Source organism: Leptinotarsa decemlineata, unplaced genomic scaffold (assembly GCF_025532065.1).
Source record: "Leptinotarsa decemlineata unplaced genomic scaffold, Ldec_3_MD MMD2_tig00078346_RagTag_RagTag, whole genome shotgun sequence".
In the NCBI taxonomy this organism is placed as follows: domain Eukaryota; kingdom Metazoa; phylum Arthropoda; class Insecta; order Coleoptera; family Chrysomelidae; genus Leptinotarsa; species Leptinotarsa decemlineata.
Window position 1 is genome coordinate 966,470 of NW_027412724.1, and position 12,472 is coordinate 978,941.

Below are 12,472 nucleotides of genomic sequence, written 5' to 3' on the forward strand. Positions count from 1 at the left end.
CAAAAACTTATACCAATGACTTCACCACCGTGAGGTGTATGGCTAAACATATATATATATATATATATATATATATATATATATATATATATATATATATATATATATATAAATCCTTTTGCAATATAATTTGAAAACTGACATTTTCTAGGAGAGAATATAATGGACTTACATTCAACAGAAAAAATATTTTGCTCTCTGGAATGGGTCAAGTAAATATTTCATTCATTTTTAAAAATATGACATAGCATATTTAACATGACGTTGTTGATTCAAAATGTGCTTTAATGCTCATTCAGCTCAGCGCTTTCCGCTTTTTACCTTGGACAGTATTATAAAATAAAGAGTTACCTTTGCATTTCCGTGTTCCAAGTACCAAAACTTGACATGTCTGTTACCAACAGTAACAAAATAGCTGCCATTTTCAGCAAAAGCTATCGATTTAACTTTCGTGCTGATCTTGTTACTAGCTACTTTGATATTGTTTTTCCAATCCCAGACGTTCACTATCATATCATGCTGAGTTCCTATGCTAACTACGTATTTGCCAGTGGGTGAGAAGGCCTGAAAGAAGCGCAAATTTGGAAACGTGAAAAACACAAAGCTAATGATGAAATTCTTACGACGCAGTTGATACCAAATTTGTGGACTAGAAATTCGGCGACTTGTTGTGGTTGCGGAGCTAAACCGGGGTGCCCAGATTGAGGATCTGACTGTAGATCCCATATCCTTACTGCTGGTTGATGCCCACATTCTCCTGAAATCAATAAATCATCGTTAATATTCAATGGGGTTTATGAATTTTCATCATAATCATAGTTAGAGTTCAAGTTATAAAATGAGTTGAAATTACCAACACGAAAACGTTATGAAAATGTTAATATGAGTAACGAATTTATTTTCCCAAGAAATATATACAGTGCATTTTTTTAATGTCTCCCCCCTTTTAATTTTTGAACGGGTCAACTCAAAAAATTTAAATTTGGAATAATGAAATTAATGCATGAATACTTTATTTTGAAGTGAAATTGACAGATTGAACTTTCCAGATGGCAATTGGGCGCCATCTGGGGAAAAAACTAAATGGAAGGGGGGCCTTGTGACACATCTTTTTGAAGCTCCTGACAAATGCTTCACAACCCTAAAATATAATGTCAATATCTTCAACTACTACAAAATGGCGGACTTTTAATAATTGCCAGAATACATTGACATTTAACTACACACTATGAGGTAATAAGCTTGAGGTCAGTTCAGAAGATGCTCGAAATGGTTGCCTTGAACTTCTTGACATATGAATAGCATATCCGATATTTCACGTCGAACATTTTCGAACACAGTAACGTCATAATCTCTACAGATATGTATTATTCTCTGTTGTATATTCAATATTGAAGCAGGTTCAGTACACCTTTTGCTTCAAATAGCCTCATAAAAAATTCCAAAGGTGTCAAATCTGGCGAGCAGGCTGGCCATTCTGTAGGACCTCGACGGCCAATCCAACGACCGAGAAAAGTAGTATCCAAATAGTTTCTTACTTGTCTGAAGTTATGTGGTGGTGCTCTATTTTGTTGGAATACAATATCTATTCATTCATTCATTCATTATGATTCGATTCGACGATTTCAGTGATGAGAGGGTCAACAGTAGTTTCCAGCGTATTCAAATACAGTTCTCCTGTTAAATTTTGATCAATAAATAGAGGTTTTACAATATGGTTTCCCAATATTCCTGCCCAAACGTTAATTTTTTCTGGATATTGGGTATGTGTTTTCCGGAAAAACAAAAAACTGAAACTACAAAGAAATAACATACAACAACCAAACAAATAAACATTGAAATATTAATAAAAGCTGAAAAAATTAAAAATATCATTAACATAAAATGAAAATTAAAAGATTTCAAACCAAGTTATGTCACAACGTTTCGATTGTTAGTATCCACAATCGTCTTCGGATGATAACTGGACTTATTCCTCCGAGATCTGACTATTTATAGGTCATTCGGGTGCTTTCACCTATCCCCTCTTTCCGCTTCATTGGTTTTGGCGGGAGATGACCTTTTGGCGGGAGATGACCGTTTGGCGGGAGTTGGTCGTTTTTCGCTTGATTAGAGGTTTCCATATGTTACGTATCTCTACGCTAGCTTGAATAAATCCGTTGTTGGACAACATATACGCGGCTTCTTTGAATTTTCTCCTAAACCAGTGTTCCTCTTTGTGGATGATTTCAGCTTGAGCCCACTTGATGTTGTGTTGATGAGTCCAAACATGCTCTGCTATTCCGGATTTGCTGGTTTCTCCTCGATGTGTATGTTTCTTGTGTTCAGCAATGCGAACTTTCAATGGCCTCTTAGTTTCACCGATGTATGATTCTCTGCACCCGCAAAAGCACGGTCCAGTAGAGTCTTGATGATTCCTATCTTCGTCGATCGATTTTTTTTCAGGGTTATCAATTTATATTATATTAGACAATGGAAGTCCGAACTGATGAAATACACCACGAAACATTGTCAACCACCATCAAAGAAACGTGAGGGTTGGTCTTACTCCAATAACGGCAATTTTGTCTGTGAACATTGCCGTTTAAAAAAAATGTAAATTCGTCACGAAACAAATATTGTGAAGCTAGGTGGGATGCCTTGTAATGGTTTTCGTCATGATTTCGCAGAATTCTGTTCTTCGATCAGGGTCACCTTCGTTTTGGTGTACCATTTTAATTTTGTATGGATGATACCTATTCCTCTTCAAAAGTCTCCACACAGTAGAAGGAGACACCACACAGACATTCGCGACGGAATAAGTAGACTGTTCAGAATTTACTACCATCTCACCAATTATTTGCACTTGCAGTTCTTCCGAAATGGACGGATGACCTGGGGCCTTTTTGTTATGTACACTACCGGTAGTTGTGAATTTGGATATAAGTTCCCTCAAATATTTCCTACAGATAGGACGATTCGGAAAACGTTCATTTAAAATCCTTTCGGTCTCGTGAAAGTTACGCGTCGCACCGTAAATAAAAATCGCTTCAATTTTTTCTTCCAATGGACGAGAATTGACCATTTTAGAGATTGTTGACGTGGTACCTTTTTACTAGTAAAACCGAAAACTAAATGAGAATATTCTATTTGAACAATGATGGTCATTGTTGGAATTGTCATATGGCAGATAAAAAGGAATATTTCTAGAAATATCGATATTAATGTGTTTGTCTTCAGGAAATTAAATGTTCCGTCATTTTGTCGTAGGTGAAGATATTTACTTCATATTCTAGGGTTGTGAAGTATTCGTCAGTAGCTTCAAAATGATGTGTCACAAGACCCTCCTTTCCATTGCGCCCAGTCGCCATCTTGAAAGTTTCATCTGTCAATTTCACTTCAAAATAAAGTATTCATGCATCAATTTCATTATCCCAAATTTCAATGTTTTGAGTTGACCCCTTCAAAAAATAAAAGGGGGGGACATTAAAAAATGCACTATATGTTCATGGCAAGGAAAAATTAATTCGAAACTATGAAAAAAATAATATTATTCAGAACTGAATTCTGATACATTTTTATACTTTGAAAATCTCCAAAAATGTCACTAAATTGGAAGCGCAATGTAATAAAATTTACTTGAAATGTCAGCTGATTGTTTCCTTGCATTCGCTATTACGCAGATGCAAAATTGCATGATGTTCAAAGAAAATTTCGTAAACGTAAAGCAGCCTTTTGATGCCCTTGAATATGTGGTGGAATTCGCTGATACTTGATGGAAATCCATGTATTCAAGTAACATTTTTTATTGTGGGATGTTTGAAGAAGCCATTTTATAGTGAAACAGGTGAAATATATATTGAAATACGTTGAAATATTTGAAAGTATAAACTTTTATGAATATATTCTTACTGAAACAAAAAAAGTAAACATCGATATGTTTAACTGGTTTTAATAACTTTGGTATATTTGGTACATATACAGGTGTTTACCTTTTTCTGTCAAAAACTAAGATTAGAAAACCCCAATTATCCAAAAATGTTGCAATAATACAATAGGAAAATTGTGGATTACATCCAAAACTCTGTGGACTAGGAAAAGTATTTAAGGACTATTCATATATTTCCTTAAATTTTACTACTAAAATAGGTTTTAGACCAGCTTCACGAAATCTGAAATATCATTAACTATTTAAATGTGCTTTTTTGAAAAGCACATTTAAAGTTTGGTGGAAAATCACAAATGGACGGAACGTGCTGAAACATTATACGAAGAATAAATAAATATTAAAGGTTCGAAAAAACAAAAATTGAAATTTTCAACACTGAAATAATTGATTGAACTATTAACTAATATATCATATAAAAGTATTAGAAGGCAAACTTGGAAAGAAAACAAATCAATTGAACCGGGATGATAACTTAAACTAATCTAAGTTGAACTATTCATTATTAAAATTGTTTAACTTGAGAAAAGCTTAGTTATTAATGGAATCTTTTATTGGTTATACATATATTACAGCTACCATAAGCCAATTGTTACTTTTGTAGTATTAATGATACTAATAATGTACATACACAAATTTAGTATCACCATTTTTAAGCACGTTTCACATAATAAAAGAATTATACGTGCTTGCAGGCTAGATCTAACGCACACTAAACACTGAGCGTCTGTCCGACGAGAGAGAACGAGCCTGCCTCCGCTGACGTATGCGTGAGAGAAAAGGAAGCCAGACAAACTGGCGCCGTTACGCGTTAGGTAACGAAACGGTTCACCCTCCCGTAAGAAGTTATCACCTCAAATAGATATTTCAAATTCATTAACATCGACATAAACTTTCCCCACTCTCAAGCAAAATATATTACATAATAAAGTTTATTTTGGAAGTGGCATCAAAAAAGTTCGTATAAAATTTCACGCTATAATTTTGTAATTATGTTATATGAAAAAAACGTATATATTCAAGGTTATAATAGTTTTGCTTGAGTAGTAGAATATTTACAAGTTTATATTAGTGAGTACTACCGATAAAAGGAAGGAATTATTTCTGATCAGAACACTAGACGATAAAATGTAAAGTCCATACCTGTGACAATATACCGCCCACATGATGAGAAAGCCAGTGACGTTACAGTTTTTCTGCAGGTATTGATAATGTGGCTCTGCTGTTCAGTTCTGGTGTTGAAGAGAACTACTGTACACCTAGAATGAGAAATGAATTTAAAGTTAATTTGTATACATGTATATCCTAAGATTGGAAGTGGTATTTAAAATATAGACAGAAAGAGTTCAGGGGTCGAAAAAATTTCATGTTTCAACGACTTATTCACGGCATTAAGAATGTAAAAAAGTCAGTAAACCGTAATTTCCATAGGATGTGACTAATGAACATCAGTATTTTTCATAGTTCTTCAGTTATTCAAAATTCTAGCATCATCAGTTATCTTTATTTGCAACGTCCTCCATACTGAGAATTTTATTGAAAGCCTCACTTACTATATCTCTTAGTTATTCAAGAGCAGGGTTTCTCAAAGTGGGTTACGCGTACCACTGGGGGTACGCCATTGAGTCATAAGGGGTATGCGATTTAGTTTACTTTAGTTTACGTAATGGAGGCGGCTAAGCTGTCTGGTAAAACCCGGGTTCTTTACGCGGAAAATGTCCCGAAAATAAATCTTTGTCAATCAGTTCACAACGTCGAACCCTATTGGGTCTACTTTAGATGAAAGTTCAATTTCAAACAATAATTTTGCGAAAACGAGCGAATCACAGAAACATGTTTCATCAGCAAAACAAAAAAATATGACGAAAACTATTAAAAATTGGATTTATGTGCAAAGAAGAATCTCAATACCCAGAGCCTCAGTGGGTGATTTGTTCAGAAGTTCTCGCAAATAGCGCGATGAAATTATGAAATTAAACGTGACAGTGGGCCTTTTATTCCCCGAAGGGCTAGGTGGCTAGGCAGAAGTGACACATTAAATATAACAACCACTTTTTGCCAGTTATGTTTTGAGTCCTATGTAATAGGAAGCGAGCCTATTGCCATACACCGGGCACAGTCCCACACTCCGTGCGACTAGTAAGAATTTTCTAAAAACCGAATAATACCCAATACTTTGCCAGTAAAACATCGCTAACTGAATGTACGCGAAATTTGATAGTTCACCTTATTTTTTGAACAGACCTAGTATCTCTCCCCGAACCAGTCTTCAAATACGGTTTGATCTCTGATAGAGTATTGGTACATGAGATGTGCCTTCCTCTATTAGGGCTTTGCTCACGAAATGGAGCTGTTATTAGTTAATAATTTTTCTCTTAGACGAAGGCTTCATACATGCAGTTGAGCCGCGTTGAAATTAATCAAGTCCCAGACATTTTACTCTTTGGATCGGATCTTTCCTGAACCGATGAGAGGTGATCCCTCGAAACCGGTCTGTAGATGATCTACTCGAATAATTTCAGCACGGCCCTGCTACTGGATGAACGAGACACATCTAACCTTTGTGAGGTATCTTACATAAATGTCTGTCGGATATAATTCAATATCCAGCGTGGCATTAGCCAAGGAAGTAGTTGTTTTCCGGTAGGCATTTACCAGAATCTACGGTGTAGGTAGTTGGGAGATATGTACATTTACGAGATTTTATTTCGAAATATTTATTTTCTAACCTTATTTAATTGAATTAAATCCAATCGGTCATAGCGAACTTTCAAAAAACTAACTATTGAACTAATGTTCAGGAAAATATAATATACCTAACTGTGTTTCTTAATTTCTTTGGCAGTTGGTGTTACACGGTAAACTTATATCATGTTTTTTCACCACGTGATTTCGACAGAAAACCTAATTAGTTTTTTTTAAATCCCCCTACACATCATCAATGTACATTAGTGCTAATATGTATAAAAATATTCGCAGAGATATATATTCATAACGGCGCGAATATGAATACAGTAAAACCGTAAAATATGCAATTTCTTTTCACCATAAAATTGCTATTAACATTTAAATAGGTAGTTCTGATTTCCCGATGAAAAAATTGGTTCATTATATTGTTCATCTATGAACTTTTACTTTTTGATTTATGACTAGCCGCTTGGATATAACTGAAATCTTTCATGTAAAAAAGCAATTATTTTTATTTAAATCAAAGAAACCATGAACACTCAATGTATCTGACACGAACATGGTGTTATTACTATACAAAGTTATCTATATTGGAGCCCGAAAACAAGAATGAATCTGAGATGAAAATTCATATATTTTCTTAGATGTCAACGGCGTTCACTGCTATTGCGAAAACATCGTGTTCTGGGTAAGTTATGTTATTAACTCTTCAAACCACCTGGAAAATATCATGGACATTCGACGTTTTTAGTAGTACAAACATATTGAATCATTTATTAATATTTATTTATCTTGGAGTGAAATATCTAGCATTGCGAATAATGCAGTGGAGTAAGTAGGATGTCAATTTAAAACATGAAGTATAATCAATGAGTGGATGTGATAATCATCAACCTTGTTCCATCATATTTTTTCACTTGTTTTGTCTTTACAAGTTTTCTTATTGCTGAATATTCAAATATTACTTCCTGATCGAGTAAAGATATGTTATCATGTACTTTAATTAATAAGTTTCACTTTTGTACCAACAGAGTGAGACAAATGCCTTTGTTATAATTTTATTCATGATACGGAACCAACTTCCTTAGATTTCGCAATGTATTTTGGCATTCAATATGTGCACAATTTGCAAATTACTAGAAAACCAAAAAATATATATTTGAATGAATAATATATCGATTAGCGATTATATGTTTGGAATGTCACGAAGTTTGTGAAAAAATATTGTTTTTGCTTTATACTTCTCCCATGTGAATATAAGGTGTACAAACTGGAAAATAAAAGTTGTAGTTCAGCATATTTATGGAAAAGTAGTTATTTCAAATAGTATTTTTCCAAATCGCATATGAAAGTAATTTATGTAGTTTGTCTATTCATTTTATTCAAACCTTTTTATTTATGATGTTTTTGTCAGTACCTAGTTTCTTGCAATAAGTAAATCTACAGAGATATTTCTCTTGCAAATTATAAATAACTCCTGCAATAATTTGAGTAATTCTATATGTACATAAACCTTTCAATCCTTTTCCACGCATCATAAACGATATTTCTGTTTTTATGATCACTGTGCCATGCATTCCATATAATCGATTTACCAACATAGAAATTCAAAAAATCCATTACATTCTCATTAATCTACTCCATTAAAAAAAAAAAAGATCTAATTGACCACAAATACACAAAAAGAACACGAAGTTTGCACGAATGTGTGTATCGACAGGAATCGCAAATATTTGTCTCCTTTGACTCGTCCTAATATATCACCATACGATGGTAAAACACCTTCAGAAAAAGAATGATTCAGGGACTTCAATCTGAGATTGAAAGCATGAAATATAATTTTAAGACTTAAAGTTAAAAATTGTAATTTCAATTTATTCGATTTAGAATGATCTCTAGCAACATTTTGAAAACAATTTAGTAAAAAAACAGGGATATCACCAATATTTATAATTTTAATTTATAGGCGAAAATAGCGCTAAAAGCAGGCGATGTGTGCTTTCCGCACGCGCTGACCGATATGGACCTTTGAACAATAAAAATTATTTTAACCCATTAAATATCATTATTAGGAAAAATTTTCCCATTGTTATTTTATTAGATATACTAGTTAATCAACTAATTTTTACAAAGTTTAAATTCACATAAAAACCCTGATAATTTTTAAACTAAAAACCTCAAATTATTTTCACTTCTTGGAGCATTTCTTGAAAGCCTTCAAAAAAGATTTCCGTTGGAAAAAATAAATAATTTTGATTTTCCACTTTGTTATTAATAATCAAAGACGTTAAAAAGTGAAAAATTCAATTAAAGCAATGAAAAAAATTTTCTTTTTTCGATATTCAAATTTATTCACATTCTTATTATTCAAAGTTACATAAAAATTATTTTTCATAATTTTTAGCTCTATTTGTTTGAAAAATTGTGATAAACAAATGTAGGTAATGTTTATAAGATATTTGAAATTTTTTTGGGGGAATTTTTATCATTGATTAATATTATGATTTTAAAAAACAAAATCGTTTACAAAAAGTGTTTATTGTTTAAATTTGTTGATTCAACAATTTTATTGCTACTAAATATGAATATTAAGGAACGATTTTTTTCAAAACCATAATTTCTATTTCTCTTTGGTATTCTGAAAAAACACTTTTTTTTAATTGATATTTTTTTATTCATTTAATAAACATTTTGTTTCAAACAAATTAATTTTTACGATATGTTTTTTTAAATACTACCAAAAAAACAACCCGTTGTCACTTTTTGTGCAAAAATAAAAATATTAAAAATTTGTCAAAAATAAAGAAACATTTTTCTTTACACAAAAAGTGACACAAGGTTGTTTTTGGTTTTTTGATGGTATTTAAAAAAATATATATCGTAAAAATTAATTCGTTTAAAATAAATTGTTTATTAAATAAATGAGGAAAATATAAATTAAAAAAAGTTTTATTTCAGAATATCGAAGAGAAATAGAAAAAATGATTAAAAAAATCGTTCCTTAATATTCATATTTAGTAGCAAAAATAATTGTTAATCAACAAATGAGTTTTAAGCAATAATTTTTTTTAACGATTTTGTTTTTGAAAGTCATAATATTCATCAATGATAATAACCCCCCAAAAAACTTCCAATATCTTATAAACAATACATTCGTTAATAACAAATTTTTGAACAAATAGAGCTAACAATTATGAAAACTCACTTTTATGTAACTTTAAATAATAAGAATACGAATAAACTTGAATATTAAAAAAATTGTTTTCATTGCTTCAATTAAATTTTTCACTTTTTAACGTCTTTGATTATTAATAACAAAGTCGAAAATCAAAATTATTTAATAAATTGATGGATGTAGCCGTTATTACTTGGTAGGAAATCAAATGAAGAAAAAAGAATTGAAACTTCTATGTTTTTTCAGCACTTTTATTTGCAACTAACGTTACTGCAGTTACGTCCTATAAGGACATTTTCAAACTTATACATTAAATTAACAATATACCACCCCTGTAGGTAATAATAGAGGTACTTGGCCTGATTGTGTTCTTGTAGCGTTAGTTACAAACAAAAGTGGTAAAAAACATAGAAATTTTCAAAATTATTTGATTTTTCCAACGGGAATCTTTTTTGAAGGCTTTCAAGAAAAGCTCCAAGAAGTGTTAGGAATCACACGTTAAAAGGTAAGACCACGTTAGTCCTTAGCTCGCACCAGTTTCTCAACTTCTGAGAGTTGTCGTTCGTATAGCTGATTAACGGAAAAACAGATTTTGAATAGTGAAAAAAATTTGAGGTTTTTAGTTTAAAAATTATCAGGGTTTTTATGTAAATTTAAAACTTGTGAAAATTAGTTGATTAACTAAAGTATATCTAATGAAATAATCACGGAAAAAGTATTTTCGTTCATTAAAGTGTCTAGAAGGTTGGTGATTTTTTTTTCTTAATGATGATATTTAAAGGATTAAAATAATTTTTATTGTTCAAAGGTCCATATCGGTCAGCGCGTGCGGGAAGCGCATCGCCTGCTTTGATCGCTATTTTCACCTCTAAATTAAAATTATAAATATTGGTGATAGAGTTCCGGGAGAAGGGACTTTTATTTTAGTAAATTTCCTCCTCTTTAAGTACCTTTTTTGGAATATCTTTAATATTTTCCGAGATATTTGCAAAAACCAAACCCCCCTTTTTTTACTAAATTGTTTATAACTTTTGCAAGTTTTTCGAGTCTCTCTTGACATTTTTCGAAAAGTTAATCGAGGTCATTCCGAATCGAATGAGCCCTAGATCATAATTTTCGGTGCCCTGTCTAAGGTCACCGAAAATTATGATAAGAACAAAATGATTTAAAGAAATGAAACATATTTGAATGACTGAAAATATTTGGTTGTACGAAATTTAAGAAAGATATTTCTCCCTCGGTGGCTGTGAAAAAGTAGTGTAAAAAAATTTCATGTATCATCGAGAAGGTGCTTACAATAATTTCACAGAAAAGTGTGCTGTCTTGGTATAATCTGATAGGCGCTGGCTGTTCAGGAGCAAATACCTCGAGACCGGTCAGAAAAGGATACCTCGTTAGGTTCAATGAAATCCTGCTACTGGATGCAAGAACCACCTTGGCCTCTGTGAAAAATGTCTGTCGGATAATTCAATATCCGCCATTGGGAAGTTGTTATTTTTTATAGTTATTTTCCAGCTACTAAATGATAGCTGGAAAAAAGTTAAATTTCGAATTTCATTCAAAATGCCATTTTCTTAGGTTTATTAGTATTAGTGGTGCAAATGAACAATCATGTGCTTTTCAAAGTGGTGGAAAATGATTCAGCATTGATACATGTGAATAATATGTTGTTAATTACAACATTTACATCTGAAATTTATCAATGCAATTATAAAACCTTCACATATTTTGCAAGTGCATACAAATTGAAATAATTACTCGGAAATTTAGGTTAGAACTGAGCAATTCTTTTCCATTTATAGCTGAGTGAGATTTATTACTTTGACCTATGATTAGTCTACAATGAATGATACGATAATGATCTACTACAATGATGTTAGTGAATTAGGTAAATTGACCGTGCAGTCCATAAATTAAATGAAGGATTGATAATATCCGTTGTAATCCTATCTACAAAAGACATTTCGAAACACACATTTTACAAATGGTTTACATCTCATTGTGTTTATATGCTTTGTATGTCGAGTGTCGAGACTATTCGTTGAGGAAGAATTTTTTTCGACAACTTCAATATGAAAAAATTTGATGAATAATTTCAACTGATTTAAAAATTTTGTACATACTAGGTCGTTAGTATAGACTATACGAAGTCAATCCGAACAGCAAAATGAAACACCGGGTCTGATACATTTACTAGTTGATATCATAAAAAACCTCCCACATAAAAATAATGATTAGACCTCGTATGGGGTCCACGCCGCCCATGTCATACAAAGAAACTGCCGACGTTCGGTAACTATTTAGTTTTTATGCATTTCGAATTGACTTGGTATATGCTTTATAATATGTGATTGTAAAAATTTATTTATTTATTTTGACTCAGAAGTTAATTTACATTTTACATATTGCGTATATGTGCTCATCATATAGATTAAATTCATCGTTTGAACGATACTTAACAGGAATCAAAGACTGTATTTACTTTATTTTAGCCATATACTTAACTCGGCCAAGTAAATAGAGACCCTTCATCATTATTAATGATAATCCTGAAATGGCATTACAAATTTATATCAACATAATTGTGGATATAATGAAGTAAATTTAAAAATATTAGGTCGTTTAAAATTTTTGTCCGTTTAAGTGTCATGCGTTTTTGTAGGTCCATATCTCAATGAATAGAT

General features: G+C 31.9%; 1 protein-coding gene across 6 annotated transcripts in view; it reads right to left on the reverse strand.

Annotated features, from left to right (window-relative positions):
• The window catches only part of Wdr62 (WD repeat domain 62), a 172,354-nt gene that overhangs the window by 27,832 nt on the left and 132,050 nt on the right, over window positions 1-12,472 (reverse strand). For all 6 annotated transcript variants that reach the window (XM_074185644.1, XM_074185643.1, XM_074185638.1 and 3 more), the window contains 3 exons: window positions 5,069-5,184; window positions 624-757; window positions 352-564 (listed from right to left, as the gene is read on the reverse strand). In XM_074185644.1, the coding sequence (XP_074041745.1) occupies window positions 352-564; window positions 624-757; window positions 5,069-5,184 (463 nt within the window). The remainder of the gene's footprint in view (window positions 1-351; window positions 565-623; window positions 758-5,068; window positions 5,185-12,472) is intronic.